Consider the following 24,022-nt stretch of genomic DNA (forward strand, 5'->3'; position numbering starts at 1 on the left):
TAGTCTTTCTCACAATCTGGAAACTAAATTTAACTATTTCCATCACCTGAAATTACTTAAAACTTTCAGTTGAGGTCATCACATGAAAGGCTTTGTGTCATCATGGTTTAAAGTCCTGAAGATGTGTTTTAGAATACAGATGGTTGTATTTCCATGTTGAGGAAGCCAAAATACAAATTTGAGAAGAGTTGCTATGATTTTGTAGTAAACTTAGAAGAAGAGGCAGAGGTTAGATGAAACAGTCGCTAATAAATGCCAGGGTAAAAAAGGTATCACATTATACTTAAATATTCATTTCTTTAAAGTCTTCTTTTATAAGGTTCAATTATTTTCACTTTTTTAAATTGAGAATTTAAGGTGTTCTGTTTGATGAGTTTGACAATAATATACTCTCACGTAATCAATCACCCAAAATAAAATATAAACATTTTCATCACCCTCTGCTAGTCAACTACACCACTTCCCTCACCAACCCCAGCACAGACACCAGACAAATACTACATGGGAAGAAAGCATCAGTATTAGTCAGTGATTGCTATGTACTTCTAGCTCAGCATTTAGCATATTACTTAGGCTTATACGTCTGTCTTTTGTGCTAGGATAGTACAGTATAAGAGGGTAGGGATGCATCTTATTCATCATTGAACTCCCTATACTTGGTATAGAATACTAATACACAAGTGCTCAGGAAACACATATGAAAATAAGCGTAAGAGAGATATATGTTGCACCCAGAAACTATAGCTGGCATGTAGCATGTATCAGAATTTCATTGCTTTTGAAGGTTGAATAATATTCCAATGTATGTATATATGATGTTTTGTTTATCCATTCATCCCCTGATGAACATTTGGGTTGTTTCTACCTTTTGGCTATTGTGAATAATGCTATTAATATTATTTTGCTAGTATTTTGGTAAAAATTTTTAAAACATCTATATTTATAAGATATTGGCCTGTAATTTTCTTTTCCTGTAATGTCTTTGTCTTATTTTGGTATCAGGATAATGTTGCTCTCATAAAATGGGTTGGGAACTATTCCTTCCTCTTCTGTTTTCTGGACAAAACTGTGTAGAATTGGTATTATGTCTTCCTTGAAATGTTTGGTACAATTCATAAGAGAAACCATCTGGGCTCAGAGTTTTCTTTGTTAGACGGTTTTTAACAACAAATTAAATTTCCTAATAGATATGGGACTATTCAGGTTATCTGCTTCTTGAGTACATTTTGTTGATTTCTATTTTTCAAGGAATTAGTTAATTTCATTTAAGTTGAATTTATAGGCACGGAGGAGTTCATATTATTTCACTTATTATCATCTTCATGTCTGTTGAGACTCCCTCTTTAATTCCTGATACTTCTAACTTGTGGCTTCTTTTATTAACTTGATCAGTCTGGCCAGGGGTTATCAGTTTTACTGACTCTTCAAAGAACCAGCTTTTGGTTTCACTAATTTTCTCTATTGTTTTTCTGTTTCCTATTTTATTGATCTCTCCTCTTATTTTTATCATTTCCTTCCTTCTGATTGCTTTGGGCATATTTTGCTCTTCCTACTCTAATTTCTTAAGGTGGATATTTGAATTATTAATTTGAGACATTTCTTCTTTTCTCATCTAAGTACCTGATGCTGCAAACTTCCCTCCAACCCCACTTTAGTTTCATCTGCCATGTTGTATTTTCATTTTCATTCAGCTCAAATATTTTCTAATATTCCTCCCTTTTTGACACCTGGGTTATTTAGAAGGCATTGTTTAATCTCTAAATGTTTGGGGATGTGTGAGATACCTTACCGATTTCTGGTTTAATTCTTTTGTAGTCAGAGAGCATAATTTGTATGATTTCAATTTTTAAAACTTTTTTTCTTTTTTGAAATACATTTTATTGATTATGCTATTACAGTTGTCCCATTTTCTGACCTGCACACCTCCTCCCACCCACATTTCCCCCCTTTAGTTTATGTCCATGGGTCGTATATATAAGTTTTTTAGCTTCTACATTTCCTATATTATTCTTACCCTCCCCGTGTCTATTTTCTACCTACCATCTATGCTACTTATTTGCTGTACCTTTTCCCCCTCTCTCCCCCTCCCACTCCCCTGTTGCTAACCCTCCATGTGATCTCCATTTCTGTGGTTCTATTCCTGTTCTAGTTGTTTGCTTAGTTTGCTTTTGTTTTTGTTTTAGGTGTGGTTGTTAATAACTGTGAGTTTGCTGTCATTTTACTGTTCATATTTTTTATCTTCTCTTTCTTATATAAGTCCCTTTAACATTTCATATAATAAGGGCTTGGTGATGATGAACTCCTTTAACTTGACCTTATCTGGGAAGCACTTTATCTGCCCTTCCATTCTAAATAAAAGCTTTGCTGGATAGAGCAATCTTGGATGGAGGTTCTTGCCTTTCATGACTTGGAATACTTCTTTCCAGCCCCTTCTTGCCTGCAGGGTCTCTTTTGAGAAATCAGCTGACAGTCTGATGGGAACTCCTTTGTAGGTAATTCTCTCCTTTTCTCTTGCTGCTTCTAGCATTCTCTCCTTAATGTAATTATGATGTGCCTTGGTGTGTTCCTCCTTGGGTCCAACTTCTTTTGGACTCTCTGTGCTTCTTGGACTTCCTGGAAGTATATTTCCTTTGCCAGATTGGGGAAGTTCTCCTTTATTATTTGTTCAAATAACTTTTCCACTTGTTGCTCTTCCTCTTCTTCTCATACCCCCATAATTTGGATGTTGGAACATTTAAAGATGTCCTGGAGGTTCCTAAGCCTCTCCTCAGATTTTTTGAATTCTTATTTCTTCATTTTTTTTCTGGTTGGATGTTTCTTTCTTCCTTCTGGTCCACACCACTGATTTGAGCAATTTCCTTCACACCACTATTGGTTCCCTGTACATTTTCCTCTATTTCACTTAGCATAGCCTTCGTTTTTAAAATCTAATTTGTGGCCAAATTCAACCATTTCTGTGAGCATCCTGATTACCAGTGTTTTGAACTGTGGATCTGATAGGTTGGTTAGCTCTTCGTCACTTAGTTGTCTTTTTTTCTGGAGCTTTGATCTGTTCTTTAGTTTGGGCCATTTTTTTTTTTTTGTCTTGACAAGCCATAGTGAGGGGCAGAGCCTTAGGTGTTCATCAGGGCAGAGCAACCCACATGTGTGTGTTGTGGCACTGTATGTGGGGGAGTTGTCTGAGAGGGAACAATGGCACTTGCTCTGCTCTCTGTCGGCTTTCAGTCACTTCCCTGCTTCCCACAAGCAAATTGGGCCCTTGTGGTGCTGATTCCTGTGTGGGTGGGTTTGTGTATGTTCTAGGACCCTGTGGGTCTCTCCAATGAACTCTCCTGTGAGGCTGAAAGTTTCTCCTGCTGCCTCAACCCCCACAGGTGTTTTCACTCAGTGGTTTGAGGCTTTATTTCCCAGCACTGGGACCTGGGGTTGTGCAGTCTGTCTTGCTCCCCAATTGTTCCTCCCGATTTATCTGCACCAGAATTTGCTTTATGTTTGTCTCCCCTGATTTTTGCTTTGCTTTTACCTCCTTTTATGCCTTCTTTTGGATTACTTAAACTTTTAAAAATATTCTATTTTAATTTATCTATTGGTTGCTCTAGAAATCACAAAATACACATACCTAGCTTTCCACAGTCTACTACAGTTTTTATTTTACCATCTCAGTTAAAATATAAAGGCTTTACAACTATAGGTCCCTTTAAGCTCCCATTTATGTTGTAGTGTCACATGTATCACATCTGCACACATTAAGCCCCCTCCTCACAATGTTATTACTTTTGCTTTCAACAGTTATATGTAAAGAATTTGAGAAAAGTCTATTCTACTCACTTGTACATTTACTATTTCTGTTGCTCTTCATTCTGTAGCTTTAACTTTCTCTTTAATATTTCCCTTCAATCTGAAGAACTTATTTTAGCATTTATTTTAAAGCAGGTCTGCTGATAAAGAATTCTTTCAATTTTCTTTTATCTAAGAGTGTCTCTACTTCACCTTCATTCTTGAGGGATATTTTCACTGGAGACAGAATTCTGAATTGACAATTTCAGCACTTTAAAATGTTGCTCCTCTGTCTCCCACTCCATGGTTTCTGAAGAGAAATCTGTATTCGAAACATTTTTTCTCCTCTAGATCATATATTGTTTTCTTATATGTAATGGTTGCTTTCAAGATTTTTAAAAATCTATTTTTTCAGCAGTTTTATTATGATGTTTGTGGGCATGTTTTTTTTTTTTCTCTTTGCATTTATCCCTATCGGGAGCCACTGCATCTTTTGAATCTATGTATTTGCGTCTCACCAAACTTGGAAAGTTGTAGCCATAGTTCTTCAAGTATTTTTTCTATACCAGTCTTTTTTCCTTTCATGGGACTCCAATCACACAAATTCAGACCTCCTGATATTGCCCTGTATGTTTCTGAAGCCCTGGGAATTATTTTTGGTGTGCTTTTTTTGCGTAGAGTTTTTCATTTAAAAATTATTTTTCAATTACAGTTTATATTCAGTATTATTTTGTATTAGTTTCAGGTGTACAGCATAGTGATTAAATGATCATATACTTTATAAAGTGTTCCCCTTGATATTTCAAGCACTCACCTGGTACCATATATAGTAATTAAAATATTATTGCCTATATTCACTATGCTGTACCTTCCATCCCCAAAACTATCTTGTGACTATCATTTGTACTTCTTAATCCCTTTACCTTTTCATCCAGCTCCTCTAGACCCCATCCCCTCTGGCAACCATCCATCTGTTCTCTGTGTCTATGTCTTTCTAGTTTTGTCTGTTCATTTATTTTGCTCTTTATATTCCACATATAAGTGAAATCATATGTGTTTTTATTTTTCTGTTTGACTTATTTCACTTAGCATAATACCCTCCAAGGCCATCCATACTGTCACAAATGATAAGATTTCATTCTTTTAATGGCTGAGTAATACTCTACTGTATAGTAATATATGTACAACTTTTTATCCTTTCATCTATTGATGGGTGCTTGTGTTGCCTCTGTATCTTGGATGCCCCAGGGTTTGTTTTTTTTTTTAATCTTTTACCTCTCTCTATTTTTTAAAGATTTTTAAATTTATTTTTAGAGAGAGGGGAAGGGAGGCAGAAAGAGAGGGAGAGAAACATTGATGTTAAGAGAAAAAACATCAATCAGTTGCCTCTCACATACACCCCAGTTGAAGACCAAACCCACAACCCAGGTATATGCCCTGACTGGGAATAGAACTGGTGACCTTTGCTTTGCAGAATGATGCCAGATCAACTGAGTCACCCCCTTCAGGGCTTTGCTCTATATTCTGGACTGGATAATTTCTACTGATCTGTCCTTGAGTTCACTTTTTCTTTTCCTCTGTCAGCTCTATTCTGTGAGTCAGGTCATCCACTGAATACTGTATTATTTCAGTTCCAAAATTTCCATTTGGTTCTTTTCTTATACCTATTTTTCTGCTGAAAATTTCTATCTTTCCACATATTTCAAGAGTATTCAGTTTTATCTTATGGAGTATAGTACCAAAAGTTGTCTTAAAGCAATGCTCTTATAACGACATCTAAATCATCTCAGGGTGACCATCTGTTGACTTTTTTCCTTGAGATTTGAGCATAGTTTTAGGGTTCTTTGTGTTAGTAATTTTGGGTTGTATCTTGGACATTTTGATTATGTTATGTGACTCTGAGTCCTTTTAAAACTGTGCAGAAAATGTGGATTTTTACTTGTTTATTTGAGAATGCGATCAATTTAGTTATGTTTAGACAAGAAGTTCTGTCTTGCCTCTGTGTGCAATGGTTCCCGTGTCAGTTCCATTTTCAAAGCCGTTTGTGCCTGGGTGTTAGTCTGGAACTTGGATATTGGTTTATCATGTAGGTTAGTTCTCTATGTTTCTTTGGCTCTGTTACATGTATGTGAAGATCCAGTAAGTGAGACCAGGACTTGTGTCAATTTATGGACAGAATTTGGAGATCTGCTTATCCAGTTCTGCCTCTAGAGTCTCCCCCACTCTCCAGCAACCAGAGGCCCTTTTCCCCAGTCCTCTAGTTAGAAAGTCAGGGTTTCTTTCTGTTGTAGCTTTTCACACTGTCAGGCAGTCTGCATAGCATGGGCTGCCCACAAAGTGAAGCACAACAAAGATGAAAATATCTAACTGGATTTCCCCCAAGCTCTTCAGACCACAGGGGCCTTTGTTTGCCACTCCTCCGGCAGAGACAGGCTGTTTCCTGGGATCTTCAGGTGCTTTTACCACCACCAACAACAACACAGAGGTGGTTCAGCGTTGCACTGCAAGTGGCTTCAGAACAAGGCTAGGAGAGGGGAAAAAAAAGGGGTAGAAGGGGGCAATTCTCTTCACACTTTGCAGCTCACAGGAGTTGATTTCTCTAGTTGCCAGGCTAGAAAGAGGGGCTTCTCTTGCTTTTTTGTTGTTCTTGTTCACAATTCTGTGACTTGGCACACTCTTGAGTCAAAGCCAGGAGATAAAGTAAAGAATAAAATCAGAAAACTCACTATCATACTGGTTGTTTTTCAGGATCTGACTTCCCTCTCCAATATGCCTGTAATTGCTTACTTTCAGAATTGTCAATTATGATTTTTGAGTGGGAGGGGTATTCTGTCCAGAACTTGTAATTGTTACCAGTGGGATAGAGATGTGGTAGTGAACTTACTCTGTTTTGGCTGATACCAGAAGCTTAATCTCTTTTTGTTAAGAGGAGTTATAAAATACCTCAAGTAATAGGTAATAAAAGCCTGAACTGGAATGGATGTAGGAATGAAGAGGAGAGAGCTGCAGAACCAATATAGAACCAAGGCTTAGCAAGTGGCTACGAAAGCTGCAAAGTTTACTTTACTGTTACCATGTGCTAAAATACAATTTATAGGAATACCTAGCTTTGCAAATGATCTGTTACTAATAAATGGGCACTAGAAGTCCTCTGCCTACTGCAAAGGATGTTATACTCTTGAAGTCTACACAAGTTTTACTCTTGAATTTTCCTGCAGAAATAATGCTGTACATGCTAGTGCTATATTTCATAGGTACATATTATAATGTTAGTGTGCGATTTTAAGGTAGGTGTACAATGGGCTTAAAAGGTCCTTGTGAGTTGACTTAGAAACCTAACCATCAATTAAAATATGGCTTTTATGAATATATTGATATCCAGTTATATATATTTTTTACCCTCACCTGTGGATATTTCTTCATTGCTTTCAGAGAAAGAGGAGTGGGGGCCACAGGGGGCAGAGAGAGAGATAAAGGCAGAGATAGAGAGAAACACTGATGTGAGAAGGAAACGTTGGCTGATTGCCTTCCCGTATGTGTCCGACCAGGGATTGAACCCACAACCTGGATGTGTGCTCTGACTGGGAATTGACCTGCACCCTTTGGGTCTGTGGGACAATGTTCCAACCAACCTAAGCCACACTGGCCAGGGCTCCAATTATATTTTTTAAATTTTATCTTTATTAAAATAACACATGTACATAATTTTAAAAGTCAAATACTATAAGGTTTTGTAAAAACAGAGAACTCTTCTCTGGCCATTACATTCCTAATTACTGCTTCTCCAAAACAACCTTCATTATATCCATGACAGTTATTTCCACTCTCCATTTATGTCTCATCCAACTTTTGTCCTGCTGTTTAAATCTCTCTGTCTTACAGCATGTATACAATACTTCTTGATTTTTTAAACACACTGAAGAGGATTTAGCCCTCTGACAATACACACACACTCACACACACACACTTTGTCCCATCCTTCCAGTATAAGAACAGTACAATTCATATTCAGTGTTTGTAATTTAATTAAGTATTATGACATCTGCAGATCCATATAGTATACTCTGATTATATTTCCTTTCTTGTACAATATTTTATTTTTCTAGAAATTAAGAATTGCCTCATTTTGTTACTGTTTTTTCTACTTACTCAGTTTTAAATGTTCCTATATCAACATCAAACTCTCTTAAAAAGAAATGGTAAATGTCTCAGTAGATTCAAACTATCAGTTATAAATTTTTCCTTGGACACTGAAGAGTTTTACCCTTTAACTTTAATTTAGACCGACTGATCTTTGGTTTAATTGCATAGGCATCATCATGGGACTCCTCTTTATCATTGTTCCCAGAATTCCTTTACCTCCATCCTGTTTGGATCCCTTTTTTCTTGGATGGCTTGTGTATCAGTCATAATAACCCAAGTTATGCTACAGTAACAATCCCACAATCTCAATGGTTTACAATGGCAAATTGTAAACCATTGAGATTATGTATTCATCATGGGTTGCCTTTACCTCTGTGCCATGTTATTTTCATTCCAGGATCCAGGCTGACAGAGCAGCCTCTGCCTAGAATATTGTTAGTTATCATGGCAGAAGCAAAAGAGAGACGATGAATCATGAACTAGTTCTCAAAGTATCTACTCATAAGTGGCCTGTATCACTTCTACCCACATTTCATTGACCAAAGCAATTTATACAGTGATATTTGAGTTCAATAGGTAACCATATAATATCCTCCTGGAGGAGTCAGTGCAGGGGTGGGGTGTGGGGCGGGTAACCAAATCATATAGTCAAGTCTGGCATCAACAGAACAGAGATACAATCTTCTGCAAGGAGGCAAAGTTAATAATTGTGAAAAATAAAGCTATCATACGTCTTCCTCTTTCTTGTTTACTCCATTTTTTCATGAAATGCATCTACCACCATTGTGGGTTTATGTCTTTTTTTCCCCCTTTATTGTCATTTCTATAGTTTTAGGAACGTTTTTAATCTACTATGTATTACTAAAATACTACCAATCACTTTAAAAGGGAACTTCTAGGACATGGCCTATTTGAAAGGTAAGAACTGTCTATAAATATTGTTTTCATTATTTATAGCAGTTTCTCCCAGATCCTACAATATTAATAAAGTATTTAAATTGTATTTTTTAAATATGAAACTACCCAATTTGGTAAATTCACTTTAACACTGAGGAGGAGTTTTCTAAAACAGCTTTGATCTTAAATATCTTGATTTTGACTTTTCTAATTTGCTCTTAAGCTCCAGACTTATGTCTTCAATAAAATCAAGCAGCTCAAAAGAATGTCATTCTAATCCTGTAAGCACAGACAATCATATTCAACCTGCTGGCCTACCTCTGATATCTACCTGCCTTTGCTGGCTGTGACTTAACTCTTATGATATATTTGGGAAAATACATTTCTAAAATATGTTTCCATATACCAAAACCTTATTTAATTGGGAGATGGAAAATATAATAAAAGTTTACTGAAAGATAATAATATGAAAGAAGTGGTCAAATTCAGCTTTTTGCTACATTAGTTTTTATTTTATATTCTCTTCTCTAATAACTGTGATACAATAGATTGTCAACTTTTTAAAAAACAAACTTGCTTTTTATACTTTGGAGTGTACACTAAAAGGATTAAGTATTTCTTAACAAGTAAAGCTTGCTCAAACACATCAGTCACATGTTAGCACTTTCACCGCTTGGGCCTGGGCTTCTGAAGCTAGGTTTTCTCAGTTCAAATGCTGTTTCCATCTCCATATAGTCACGAGCCATGGTAAACTACATAATCCCTTTAACCTCAGTTTCCTCACTTATAAAACAAAAATAATTATCTTTATGACAAAAAGTTATGAGAATTAAGTAAGCCTTATGAAGCCCTGACATAGTACCTGGCAAATAGTAAATGCTCAGTAAATATTTGTTGAAAAAATAAATGAATTTCTGTTTAACCTCTAACAGCTATCTTAGTTACTTTTAAATGCTATACAGGCCAAATCCTATTATGACCAAGTTTAAAAACTATACATCCTTTACTGTTAATAAAATCATCTATATTGTGTTCAGTCAAAATTCAAAGTTATTTATTAAACATCTTTTTATTAAGAAAAGAGAGGGGGAGGTTTTCGCTTCTTTATTTTTGTTCATCTAAATTCAAGCAATTCAAGACAGGGATAGTTGTCTCCTTAGGTACTACTTTTTTTTTAACCTAGTGAATCTAAAAACTCCATGAGAAAATTTCCCACGTGTCTGTATCGATGCCTACGGAGATTCTTCACGATACAGATTTTGAGGGGTAGAGTCTTAAAAAACCAGACCTCAGTGAAGCTGGGTTCATTGTCCAAATGATAATGAATGAATCTACAGTCATCAGACAACATGTAAACCATCTATAATTATTATATAAAGTGTTTGAATTGTTTTAAAACATTTGGGAGGTTTCTGAGACTCTGAGAGCAACTCATGACTCTACAGAGCCTTTTGTGAATTTTTGATATCAGAGACTGAAAAGGCTTTTACAACTAAGCTAAACTAAAACCAAATGACTATGGCTGAAAAGTCCATCAGTAGCAGATATCAAGGGAGAAGAAAGCAAAACAAACCAGGAAGATAAATGGATCCATTCCCTTCTCTTCTTTGTTGTTCAACTGATTTCTTTCTTATAAAAATTCATTAGAAACATTTTAATATGCACCCCAAAGGCTGCCTTCACTTTGTACTCATGTTAATAGTGGAGAGAGCAGTATGTGTGGTGCAGAAAAAGCAGTAAATCTGGAATCAGAATTTGTGGGTGTCTGTCAGGTCTGTCATCTCACTGGGCCTCAGTCTGCTCTTCTGCAAATGGTAATGAAAATGGCTACCTCACAAAGTTGTGAGTGTGAAGTACGGTAAAATAAATGAAAATGACTAGGACATTGCCATTTGATAGAAATGTAAGGTGAACCATAAATATGAGCCACATGTAATTTTAAATCAAAAAAATAAAAAGAAGCAGGTGAAATTAATTTTAAAAACATTTTATTTAACTCAACATATTTAAAATATTATCATTTCAACAGGTAAATCAATGTAAAATTATTGAGATTTTTTACATTTTTTTGCATTGTCTTTGAAAATCAGTGTGTGTTTTACACCCATAGCACAGCTCTATGCAAATGAAGCCACATTTCAGATGCTCGATAACCACGTGCAGCCAGAGAGCATTGGTCTAGAACCACGCTGAGGCTTCCTATGTGTTTATTAGACCCAAATAGTACTTCCTACCAGATAAATCCTATGGGACTTAGGAAAGTTCATTTTAAAATCAACCACATTAAATAGAGTTTGTATTTATATATTTTTGGTAGAAGTACATAATATATAATATGTAATATTCTAATAAGAACTTAAAATATTATCTATACTAACTAGACCAAGTATTTATCCAAAGTAAGAACTACCAAAAACGATTACTATAAGTCACTAATATTCATTTATTTTGTACTTATTTATGTGACTATTTTGTTTATTAGGATTTGAATTATATATTAATTTGACATAAAAGAAAATAACAACTGGCATCACTATAAGCATATAAACAATTCAAGCTATAAGCTACAAATGACAAAACTACACCTTCCAGCAAAGAAACAGGAATAGAAACAAAATATTTCTCTATTTTTTTTGCCCACAGGACCTACCATTAGTAAGCCATGGTACAATTTTAATAGCTTTCATTGTTTTCTCATAAAAATTTAACCACAGTCTCTTAATAATAGGATGACCACCTATTATGATTATTATGAATATAAGAAAATACAGTATTAAAGGATACTTTAAAACAACTCATTGGGGTTAAAACATTAAATATCTTTTATATTACATTCATTATTAAATTACACTGAATAGCATGTAGTAGGCCAATTCTTGTGCCTTCAGCTCAAAGAACAGGATGGGAAATGAATGGAAAACTTTAACTGCAAGGTCTTTCTGAAAGTTATCCACAAAGCACAGAGCATGTATGTGCACCAACGCATGTTGATGCCCTTGTAGTCTGCATATTTTCCATCATTTTTTCTCTGGGCTGTCCAATAGCTCAACACAAGTGATCAGAAAAGATACAAGAGTAAAACAGAGGCAGAATATTGGATGGGTGACTGCTACCTCATTTCAAATCTGACCAGGACCAATTTAGTTACCTAATATAACTTTCATTTTACAAAGTGTTTTGAAATTCTCAATGACCAAAATTCTTTGGGCTTTGATTTTTCACTTACTATGTATTCAAAAGATGGCAATTCTAGAATATTGGTCCTCTCCCCCAAACATATCATCAGAAGGCTCAATCAGAAGTGACACACACACAAAAAGTGCCACACGCTGAATCATTAATTCTATGCCCTGCGGTACTACCTATGTGTCCTTCTGCAGTCTTCTGACCAAAAACTCTTCATCCAGCCCTGATCAGGCTGAGTTAGAATCTCCCATGGGCTCACACTACCAAGTGGTCTCACTGCAGAAGACAGGGTTTGAATACTCACAGCATCATATTCACATGGCTTTCATTTAAATTTTCCCAAGGAAGAAGCTATTGCTTCAATTAGGCACACATTTCCCAAGCTAACCAGGGCTGACCCCTAGAATCACTGATGTTAAACACAAAGACAAAGACATACACTGTACAATTTTAAACACTTGGACAAACTGCTGAAATAAACTACCCAATTCATTAAGAAAGACTCACATCTGGCATTTCTGTAGAGAAGGAAAGGGTCCTGAAGCTGGAAATCCAGGTCTTTAGTAATGGGTTCTGTCCTGTTTTCCATGCTCAGCCTATTCATAATGGTGAAACCATGCTTTGGAGAAGCAGACCTAAGAATCACAAGGGTGGGAGGATATCAAAAAACAAGTTGTTCATTACAGTACACTTTTAGTACAACTGCTTTCAAATGTGTCTTCAACCTACATTTGAGTGTGCCTTCAACATTTTTGTACCTATCTATAGCTTTGTGCAAACAAACTGCATGCATATAAAGCAATGATTCTTTGCTAGGAACTAATAGCACTAATATAATGTATATAACACACGCAGCATGACTATAACTGATCCTTTGGTAAAATAAAATCCTACTTATTTAACTATGCATGTGTCTGTATCTTGTTTCCCTACCTAGATTTAAATTCCTTTAAGGAAGAGATGGTAATTACTATTTTAAACACTACATGATTTTTAATACAGAGTGTACATCACAGTTACATAAAAAGAACTTTCACAGAAAATCCAGGTGTTTGTCTGAAATGAAAAGCTGTGAAACTTACTAAAGAAATGATGCAACTCTGGGCAATGATCTGGTGAGGAAATACAATATATTAAAATTTATATAATTCAATACAAAAGCAGATGTTTTGTTTTCTTTAATATGAAGCAAACAGCTTCGTAAACTACTATAAAGTTTTTCTCCATAAAATGTGGCATTTAATAACCTTTTTATTTTTCATTTTATTCAATAAACCTTCAGTGCCTACTCTCTGTCAGGCAGAAAGAACCCAAATTATACAGAGTATAGAGTTTAATCACTATATCTGCATTTGCCTACTCTTGCGTGACAGCCATATAGCAATTCAACTATGCAGCTTCTGGTGATAAAAGAAACCCCACGTGCTTATATATTGAAAGTAAAAGAAGTAGAATATGTTTATTTACTTTAAACTAGGGTGCCTGGGTAACACACCCACAGAAGTGTTATGAGCAATAGGAAGAAAAGGTGTTTATATCTTAGTTTGATATAAACTTGATATCTGATTTGATGCTGACAAAGGAGTAAAATACAGCTACATTATCACATAGAGAATTTCCTTTTGAGCCTTTCAATTTTAAAATTGATGGAAGGCAGTCCTTGTCTAATTCATTTTGCAGAGAGGTAAAGTGGTAGGCATATAATCAAAACCAGACATAATCATAATAATCATTTCAACTTAAATTCTGAGGAAGAATGAAAATTGACTTCCAAAGATCTCTGACAGAGTCCTTTAGAAGCATCAAGTTCAGAAATCACCAGTGGGTTCTCTATGAACTCTATTACAAAAAGGAATACATGGAAGGAAATGAAGAATAAAAAAATTTTTAATAGGATTAGGTGTTTTTACACAGAATCAGAATTTGATTCTTCAAGTATCTCATTAACACAACAGGGTCTCAGCTCTCTAACAGTGTGGGTACAGAGCAAAATATACCTCTGGCAGCTCCGTGACTTGTGGCCCAAACTCCCTTTTGATCTGTCGTTCTCTACAGAGGAAAGAACTCCACATGCTAGAATCTGACTTTGGGGTGAGGGGTCTGGGGGAAGATGGGAGGAGGTAGGAGGGGCTCCTACTGGTGAGGAAAAGGTTAAGAAATAGGGAAGGATTTGTTTCTGAATTTAATGGTTTGTTTAACTGACAGCTCCACTAGGAATGCAAAGTAAATTAAGTACTTGAAAATACAAAGCTACATTTGATTTGGGTACACTGAAAAAAAAGGAACCTACTTAAAATCCCTAAAATAAATCATTAATGCATATTAATATATCTTTCCTTTTACTTCTCAAAAGAATAGTACTTGTTTTAAGAACTGAATGAGACTGCATATTGTGTGCTTGGCACACAGTTGAGCTCAGTTGTTTGCTTTTCTTTTCACACTTCAGAATTCTCAAGAGTAGTCCCTACTGAATAAGCTCACTGATGCTTTTGGAATGTTTTGGAACACATTGTAAACTAATATAGCCAATGACTCTTGGGTCCTCCCACCTTTCTGAAATGGAATAAACCGACCTCCTCCTTACCTGCTCTGATGCCCTCTCCCATCCAGTCCTGTCTTCCCACTCCCACTGCTGCTTCCACTACACAAAGTACCCTCACTGGACTCTGTACTGTTCTAGCTCTGCTTTTATCTTCATGGCTGACTCTTCTCTGTACCTTTGTTGGCTCTAAAACTAGCCATTAGCCTTCCTCAGTTCCCTCTTTACTCTCTCCTTCAAAGGACATATTTTTTCTCACAGTTTCAATGGCCAGATTAATGCAGATGACTCAAAACTCTGTGTCAGTAGCCCTGGCCCTCCCCTGGGTGGATGGACATCTCCATTTGCATGCCCTGCTATCACTCCAAATCATTATTTAAAAATAAACTAAAATTTATCCTCAAATCAGATTCCTGACTCCCTACTTTTATGTTCCACCAATGTCTCTCATTCTATCAAGTCTTCCATTTCAAAATCTTAATGTTGTTTTTAAAATGTCACCATTCCCTCTATACATGCAATATTTCAATAAATCTTTTCAATTTCAACTTCTGTTATGATCCACACTCTCATCATCTCATGTCCATGCAAGCATCTTCTCAATGTTCTTCTGTAACTCCAATTTCTTCTATTACCAACATGTGCTCATAATGCTGACACACTGACCTTCCCCACACATTCTGTTGTAATTCTATTACTCTCCTGTTCATAAACCTTCAATGACTCCATATTGCTAGGAAAATAAACTTCAAAATCCTTGTCTGACATTCCAACCCAGCAAAATTGCCTTACCCTCACTGTCAACTTCTAATTAATATAGTGTAACTCTCTGTCAATGTAAACTCTCTGCACCAGTCATTTTCCTCACTGTCCCCTAATGGTTCCATGCCTCTGCTTACACCATTCCTGCAAGACTGCCCTTTTATGCGAGGGCAGTTCTACCTTTATTCCTGAGGATGACTCAGTATTCACGCCTCCATAAAGCCTTCTACAACCTCAGAGGCCCATTCATTGCTTGTAACCTGTCAACTGGCACTCAGGGTTAGTTCTGTCTGCATTATGGTTTCTCTTTAAATATCAGTGTATGTATATACTGTGTGTGTATATTTTCTACCTCCCCAGTAAAAGTGTTAGCCTTGGAAGGGTTTGTATGAAGACTTTGTATTTATCTTTGCACCCCTGCATGATGGTGATGGACTGTAGCTGACATTTTTATGCAAATAAAATGTTTAGCTATTAAGACAATATACATACTACATGTCTGTATGCATTAATATTAATGATATAACTATAAATGATAATGATATAAATTACTAATGGCATGAGCTTATCATTAAATTTATTAATAATTAAAATAATACATTAAATCTATCCTGAAACATTGTATTAACTAAATAATAGAGGACTCAGACATCTTTAATTTTGGATCATGCTTCTTAAATAGTCAAGGGTGATGGGGGAGACATCAATAAAACCCTACTGGGTTTGGAATATTTAGACAAACACCATATGATCCCCTTATCTGTGGAATCTAAAGAACAATATAAACAAACAGAACATAAACCAACTCATAGATACAGAGGACAGATGGATGGTTACCAGAGGGGACGGGGGTTGAGGAATTGGGTGAAAAGGATGAAAGGGTCAACAAGTACAAATTGGGAGTTACAAAATAGTCACAGGGATGTAAAGTGCAGCACAGGGAATATAGTGAATAACACTGTAATAACTATGTATGGTGCCAGGTGGGTGATAAAAATATTGGGGGAATACTTTATAAATTATGTGGTTATGTGACCGCTATGCTGTACACCTGAAACTAATACAAAATAATAATTGAATGTAAACTAACTGAAAAATAAAGTTTTAAAAGATAAATAAATATCTGGAACCTTTTCTAAATATTGATTAAATAATCTAATATCCTTAATAGTGTACTTCTAGTTCCTTGCCAATGCATTACATTCAAGAACTTTGTACCCTTCATTTGAATAAAAGGATAAATATTTAATACTACTTTTGAAAAAACACAAAGATTTAAGTTCATCTTTATTGATTCTGAAAGTAGTGTACCTCACACCATCCTAGGTGACATTATTCAGTATTCCCTTATGTTAATTAAAAACTTCAAACTAACATTCATTTCTTTTACTTCTTTTAGAAATAAAATTACAATTAAAGAATGATCATCAGTTTCTTTATAAAAGTAAAATACTCTTACCTTGTGTATACAAATAAGGTTCCTTCCACATCAGTCTTCTCCTAGAATATAAAAACACAAGCAAAACATGTATATTCTCTTCATTAATAGTAAACATTCACAGAGGTTAAAGAACATAAACTTCTTACAGGACTGGAGTTCTACCCAGTTTCACGTAGGGCCAAATCTAAGAAACATCTGATCTAGGAGGGTTTACTCTTAGGGAAAGCAGAAAAGCAGGCTCTCACCTGACTTGGCTCTGCTGATTGAACAGCAGGAAGTAGTGAAATTCTCCTTTTGTCACTTACAAAATAAACCATCATTACCTCTCTTTACCAAATGCAGGGATAACAACACACCACGGATCTCATTAGAAAGAGATTCTAAGAAGTGTCTTGCCTTTTCCTCTGCCCTCTGAACTGGGCACACAGCATGCTGCAGGAATCACTGGGGTCTGCATCTCATTACCCTTCTCTTTATTTTCCAGGTTCATTTTCTCTTGCTATATATACCCCATCACCTAGGAGAGCAGGTGATCTGCCAATAACTCCTCTCCGACTACTACACTGAAGACAGTAACGTCATAATTTTCAGCAATTAATCACCTACTGGATAGAATATTTAGAGTCAAGTTCTGATATTTGAAATAAAATTAGACAGAAAGAAACATTACCAAGTTAGGACTCAGGAAATCTGCCTGAGAAAAACTGGGAAAAAGTGGTAAAATTAAAATGATAAACTATCATTTTAGTTCCTTTGGAAAGGCTCTTTTCTAATTTAACAAAGGCAGGACCTCAGGCCCTGATAAAAATGTTCATTGGTGCACTGCATTCTAAAAATATTTAAGTTATTCATTTGTAATGGATACTTAATCCATAAACTCGTAATCAGACTATTATTATTCAGAATTTAAAATGTACGTTTACTATTTAATGATTTAATTTTGGCATTCTATTTAACCTCATAGTGTTTTATTATTTATGTTCATTACCAAAATCATTCAAAGTTTAAGTATTCAGTATGCCAAAAAATACACTCTTTAAGAACAAAGGCATAATAGTAAAATAATTTTAAAAGGCACACACACAAAAGATGGAAGCATAATCCTTTCACAAATTCAACTGATTTTAGCAATTTTCTTACTCACTGTAGTTCAGTGGGTCTCACAGTTCAATGGATCCTCATAGCAGCAGCAGCAGCATCACCTAAGAATTTGTTGCAAATGCACAGGTCCTTTCCCAGACCTACTGAATCAGAAACTCTGAGGCTGGTGCCTGCCCAGTAGGCTCTTTTGTTAAGCCACCCTGGTGATTCTGATGCTGCTGCTCAATAACATGATCTCTGCTTGCAGAACTCTACTAGCAGTCATAAAAACAAAATCCACTATAGTCCAAATTAAGAGCAAATAGCTTATTAAGAGTAAAGTACTGAGTAGCAAGATTTTTAATCCTTATTATTATAGAATATGCAATTAGAAATAAAGAATTTATAATAAATAGTTAAAACAATTTTAGCCAGTCTTTTCTCTGATATAAACACCTTGGTAAGAAAGTTAGAGGCTTCACTCTTAAAATGGATTTACTATGAGGTCTGCCTAAGTCACTTTAATGTACTATGAAAAATATCCTTATTTTTCAAATGTGCCCATTTGCCACCGTGCTTTGAAAACTACCAAGTAAAAATGAAAAATATATATATACAGAAGTGTTATTATTTATCTTTTTTTGCAAACATGGTTAATTCCTATCTGTGGAGAAATCTATAACCTGGGTGCACTTTAAGAATTACTTAAACCACCACAGTATCAGTCATTGAGAAAATGGCCACTACAGTGCAATAAATGCTACCCACACAATCTAAGGATTTGTGGGCATCCCCAAAGTTTAACTAGTACAGTTAGGGTACTTACTAGTCCACAGAGCCTTTAAGAATAAATCTGTAAAAACTAAATATTTGGTATTATTTACTACATTTGTAGGAAACTGAAGATAAGGTGACAGAAATAGCTTATAACTTATATGCACTGTCAGAATCACTTGCTACATGGCCAAACCACTTTCCTGTCTTCCAGTATTTGACCTTGGGCTGTTTTGTCCCAGAGACCCAAATGAGCATATTTACATGTATCAGTGTAAAGACATAATGCTAATGGCTTTTGACTTGTTTCCTTTCTTTCTTTCTTTCTGAAGTAGTAATAGAAATTACCTTTTCTTTAAGAAAAAGACTTTAATGCTCAATTTCAGCTTTGAAAAATCCAGAATCAGAAATGTATGAGGTATGTTTCTCCTGAAATTATTCTCTAACTCATAATAAGCATTTCTTAAGAATTAGATTTTTATATAGCATTACACACAAAGAGCATGAGTTGTTCATGGAAAAGAATTGTTTCAGAGATTACAATACTGGACCTGGAGTGGGGCTGTTGCCAGGTCATACTGGGCTAATTATTATTTTATGTCTCAGTTTCTCCACTGCAAAGAGATAACCAGACTATACCACTCAGATCTTTGATGACAAAACATTTTTCTCTGGCCTATCATAGCTGAAACAGCTCAAATTCATGCATTTTTCTGGTCCCTCCAGTTATCCTAGGTAACCAAATTTTTTATTTTTTTCATTCTGGGCAAAGCCCAGGGTTGGAAGTATGGGGAATAGTTAAAACGAGACTTTATTAGGTCCTCCTTAGGACCTCCAAGTAAGGAGGACTGTTATTTTTTTAAAGCATTAGTTCGTAGTTTTGGTGGATTTTAGCTTCAATTTTAAAAGTAAAATTTAATGATTTAATATTATACTTTACTATAAAAATACAAGTGCTAAAAAATTAAGCAGTTCAAAATTTAAAATACAGTGAAATATAATAGTGCCAGTTTGCACATTATTGGGACTCAGAACACTATCTGAACCCTCTGAAACAACTCAAAGCAATCTATACCTTGCTGACTGTCTTCAAATAATTTACCCCCCTAAATCTGTCTTTCTTAGTCATGTATGTAGCATCCAAGTCACCTGTATTTCAACAAATATCAAATGCTTTGGCCTCATATCCAGAAATTGTGATTACAGAGCTCAGAAAGCCAGTAGCTAGCTGGTAAGGCAGTTTCTCAAGCTCAGCCCTTTTGTAGAATTTTTAGCATCTCTGGCCTCCCTCCCCTAGATGCCAATAATACCTCTCTCTCAATGACAACCAAAAATTTTCTGCAGACAGTCACATCAACTCGTTGAAAACTACTGTTCCCAGGGCTAAGAGGAAGAAATAAAATCAGGGTGGGTACTTTGGGGGAGTGGACTTTCCTGGCAGTGGGAAGGAGGTCTAGTTCTAAAATTCCTCTCAGACATGGTGTATTCTTTTTAATCCTTCCTTAAAACAGCTCACTTCCTCTTCTACTCTTCCTTCTTAATTCCTCCGGCTATGACTGCCTGGTCATTCTTCACCTATTTTCAGTGTAACGACTCCCTTCCTTTTACACCCCACCTTCCTTGTTACATATGCTTTCTTCTCCACTCTCAAGAATGTTCTTATCAATATATTAGGTTTACATTCAAAAGGCTCCCATGCAGAAGGCCTGAGAGATGGCACACAGAGACAATGGTGATCATTTGTTTACCTCTAGCAACTGCTCTGCATCTAAACTGGGTCTCTCTTCTCTTTTTTTCTTCTGGCTAACACAGCCTTGAAGATTTGTCCTTTCGAAAGAATGACCTTTTACTGAATGAATTATGGCCTGTCTGAAGGCAACAAGTCCAGGTAGCAGGAAAACATAATCCTGTAAATAATGCATTGTGATACTTCTGCCTTTTCACAACACTTTAGTATAAAGACTTCGCTGGGTATCTAATAAACCTCTACAACTATTTTAACAGGTACCTGTCCCAAAAGTTTCTAGGAAACAATTGTTATTCAAGAGGAATGTTATCCTACATGTTTCAGGATTTTCCAGACTATAATCCTGGTCATTTGTAGAACTATACATTCCTGATCCTGCCTGTACTACAGAATTGCCTTGGCAGAATTATGACATTATACATTTAGGATTTTTCTACAGAGTAGTATAATAGCCATATGTAGAGTATGTTTACATTTTTTTAAGTTACATTGATGAAACTGTCCTGTTGCTCATGTGGCAAATTACTCAAAACTGGGGAGAAATAACCCCTCCTTACCGAGTGGAATACTTCCTATTACAGAATTATATTAAAGAGCTCTCCCCTATCCCCACCTTTTTCTTTTTTGCTTGGCTAGTTGGAGAGTAGTCCTGAGCTCAGGTCAGTATCTTTCCTAACAATTGATGACAAAATTATTTTCTTTCCCATTTTAGGACCTTTTATCTTTTTTTGTTAGTCACTTACAGGTGAGTAAGTTGGCTATATAAATGAATGTGGGTGATGAAAAATAAATGAATTTGTTCAATATAGATGTTTTCTTGCTTAAATTTTGATGTTTGATACCTTCTTGGAGAATGTTTTTAAAAAATCTTCTGAAATCCATTCATCCAGGATTAGTGCTTTTTATTGTTTTGCAACTTATTTAAAAGCAATGAAGGAATGATAATACAACGGACAGGTTAATATTATTTCGACAAATATCACTAGGAGGTAAAGAGAAAAAAAATCCACCCGTCTACATTCAAAATCCACTTGTAGCCTGCAGGAGGGCTCACACGTCTTACACTCCTACCCCATTCAAATTGTGAGAAAAACTGAATCTAATTCCGTTGCTATCTGTTGGGGCTCTGCTTGACAAGAGCACTACTTCGGCTCCCAAATGAATTCAAATATCAAAACTCAATTTTGGTCTTGGTGGGCTATGGTGTATTAATCTTTAGGAGATGGCCAGCCTCCTTCTAAGTGTTAGACCGAGTCCCATTTACTTTTATTCCCCGATGTTCGTTCTTTCCTTGGTGTGTTCCCTGAGTTGGCAACTTCAGCTTTCTCCCCGCTACCAAGGACTGGTTTCTCTTCGTCCCATCTGAGGTTCCAGAACCAGAACCAGAACCAGAACCAGAACCAGAACTCTACTCTAGTCCTCGTTTCCTAACCGCCCCTTCCCCCACACCCCACGCCTGCCCCCTCTACCGCCACCGTTTTCCTGTAACAGATCCCGCTTTGCATTCTTCGGTCTTCCGGCCGCAACGCACCAGGTCCTCCCTTTCCTTCAATTCTCAGGGTCCCATCCTGAATCTGTTCGGGTGCTCCCACCGTGGGGTACTGCAGGTATTTAAGTCTTGCCCCAGGTTCAGATGGCCTCAGAGACCGGCCTCCCTCTCCCCCAAGCCCCAGAGCTCAAGGGCGCAATCCGCGCCGCCCACCCCCCCCCCGCCCCCCGCCCCCGCCCCCGCCCTCGCCCTGCCCCAACTTCGGCCTGGAGCCTCGAGACACCACCGCCCACCTCCCTCCTCCAGGGCGTTGCGTTGGGCCCGTAGTGAGGGGGGGTTGTCGCGCTTGGGTGTGACGACCCGACCCGTCCCCACCCCGCCTGCCTCCACTGCCCCTTGCATCTGCACGCACCCACTCGTTGGCCCGATGGCCGAAAGTGTACAGAGCCACCTGGCTGGCCACGTCTACGATGCGGTTGATATAGGGGTCGTGGCGCTGTAGGGCCGCCAGGCTGATATCGCGCCCCTTCCCTACATGGCCGCCCGCCGCTATCGCCGCCATCTTCCCGCCCGCCCCAACCGCAACCCAGCGCTCGGCAGCCACTCCAATAGATCGCAGAACGAGCGAGATTCTTGCCACCCAGCTCTTGGGGCGACCACACGTCGGGGGCGTCCTTCCTCAAGCCATCTCCTCCCTCTCCTTCTGTGACCGCACAAGACACGACTAATCGATGGTCGCGTTCCCTCCAGCTGAGGATCGTTGCCCCTGGCAACTGAAAGCCTGAGGCAGTGGTTTGACACCCTTGTCCCCAACCCCCATCCTCCCAAGACCTGTTTACTTCCTAAGTGAGCCTTTAAGCTGCGGGCGATCGGATGTTATCTCTTAGATGTGCTCAATGCCCTGGCGTGCCTTTCCTTTGGCGCTCAGTTAGGACACCTACAATAATAAGCCGCAAGCATTAAAGAATTGAAGAGAAACAATTATGATTTCTGTCTGCGCAAGCACCCAGGCTTCTCAAAGTGTAGTTCGGAAACCCCTTGGAGGTTCCCAAAACCTTTTCAAGGGGTCTGCCAACTCAAAATTATTTTCATGACAATGCTAAGACTGATCTGACTCTTCCACTGTGTTGACATTTGCACCAATGGTGCAAAAATAGTGGGTAAAAGTGCAGGTGTCTTATTGCAAACCAAGGCAAAAGCACCAAACTGTGAAAGCCAATGTCACTTGAAAATGGTCTTGATAAAGCAGTAAAAATTATTGAATTCCTTAAAGTCCAACTCTTTATAAATTCTGTGTGAAAAAATAGGAAGTGTGCATAAAGCATGTGTGCTGAATACTGAAGTGTCGTGTTTATCTCCAGGAAAACACTTCAGTGCTTGAATTGCAAGCTGAACTAGTTTTTACTTTTATTTTCATTGAATGTTATTTTTACTTGAAAGAACGATGGACAGACTGGATATTCAGACAGGCATTTGACAGACATTTTTCAAAAATGATGTACACCTGCCACTTTGAGGTAAACAAAAGACAATTATTGTTGCCAGTGATAATTTTTGAGCTTTAAAGTGAGAATTACAAGTTTAGAAAACATGTATTCACTGCCATGAGCTTGATAGCTTCTCAATACTTGAGTCTTCTCTGATGAAGTCAGTATTTGGAAAGACTGATGAGGAATTTGCTCTTAAACCATGGGAGAAAGGTGAATGTTTACTCTGGTATATGCATAACTGAATATACAGTTTCATTTAAATCTTTCAATAAGCCTTTAACATTTTTTTAAAGGAATTTATCCCTGAGTCTTGGGGCTGTTGGGCAAAGACTACCTTTGATAATTTTAAGGAGCATTAACTCTCCCTAATTGTCTCCCTAGAAGTTGGTCCAATGCCTTGTGCTGGATGAAGATTTAGTAAATGCTTACTCTATTGAATTAAACCATGAGTTAGCGGATTTTTTACTCATTAAATGTTGGCATTTTTAAAAAGAGCTCATGGTTTATAGAATACTGAAATTCAAGTGGGAAAAAAAGAGTATAGAAAAGCAACTTGATCTTTTGAGTTCACATTCTGAGGAAGACAGAAAGAAATGGGAAGTTCTTTGTTTTTAAACTTTCCATATTGTAAAGAAAAAATATTGAAGATTAAAAATCATACACAGGGACTTCTGGCCAAGATGGAGGCATAGATAGA

The 24,022-nt window shown here is 37.0% G+C and overlaps 1 protein-coding gene across 5 annotated transcripts in view; it reads right to left on the reverse strand.

The window, feature by feature from the left end:
* The window catches only part of DCP1B (decapping mRNA 1B), a 54,537-nt gene extending 32,101 nt beyond the window's left edge, over positions 1–22,436 (reverse strand). For 2 of the 5 annotated variants that reach the window (XM_045830654.1, XM_045830653.1), the window contains exons 1-3: positions 22,248–22,436; positions 16,764–16,804; positions 12,511–12,638 (exon numbers count right to left, since the gene is read on the reverse strand). In XM_045830654.1, coding sequence (XP_045686610.1) covers positions 12,511–12,638; positions 16,764–16,804; positions 22,248–22,397 — 319 coding nt within the window. In that variant the 5' untranslated portion in view covers positions 22,398–22,436. Of the gene's footprint in view, positions 1–12,510; positions 12,639–16,763; positions 16,805–20,347; positions 20,507–21,877; positions 22,003–22,247 lie in introns of those variants that run through there. The other 3 variants (XM_045830655.1, XM_045830656.1, XM_045830657.1) reach the window with 3 other exon arrangements.
* Between the last annotated feature and the right edge of the window lie 1,586 nt (positions 22,437–24,022).

This window comes from Phyllostomus hastatus, unplaced genomic scaffold (genome assembly GCF_019186645.2).
Source record: "Phyllostomus hastatus isolate PE091 unplaced genomic scaffold, TTU_PhHast_1.1 phas_contig_152, whole genome shotgun sequence".
NCBI classification, from domain to species: Eukaryota; Metazoa; Chordata; class Mammalia; order Chiroptera; family Phyllostomidae; genus Phyllostomus; species Phyllostomus hastatus.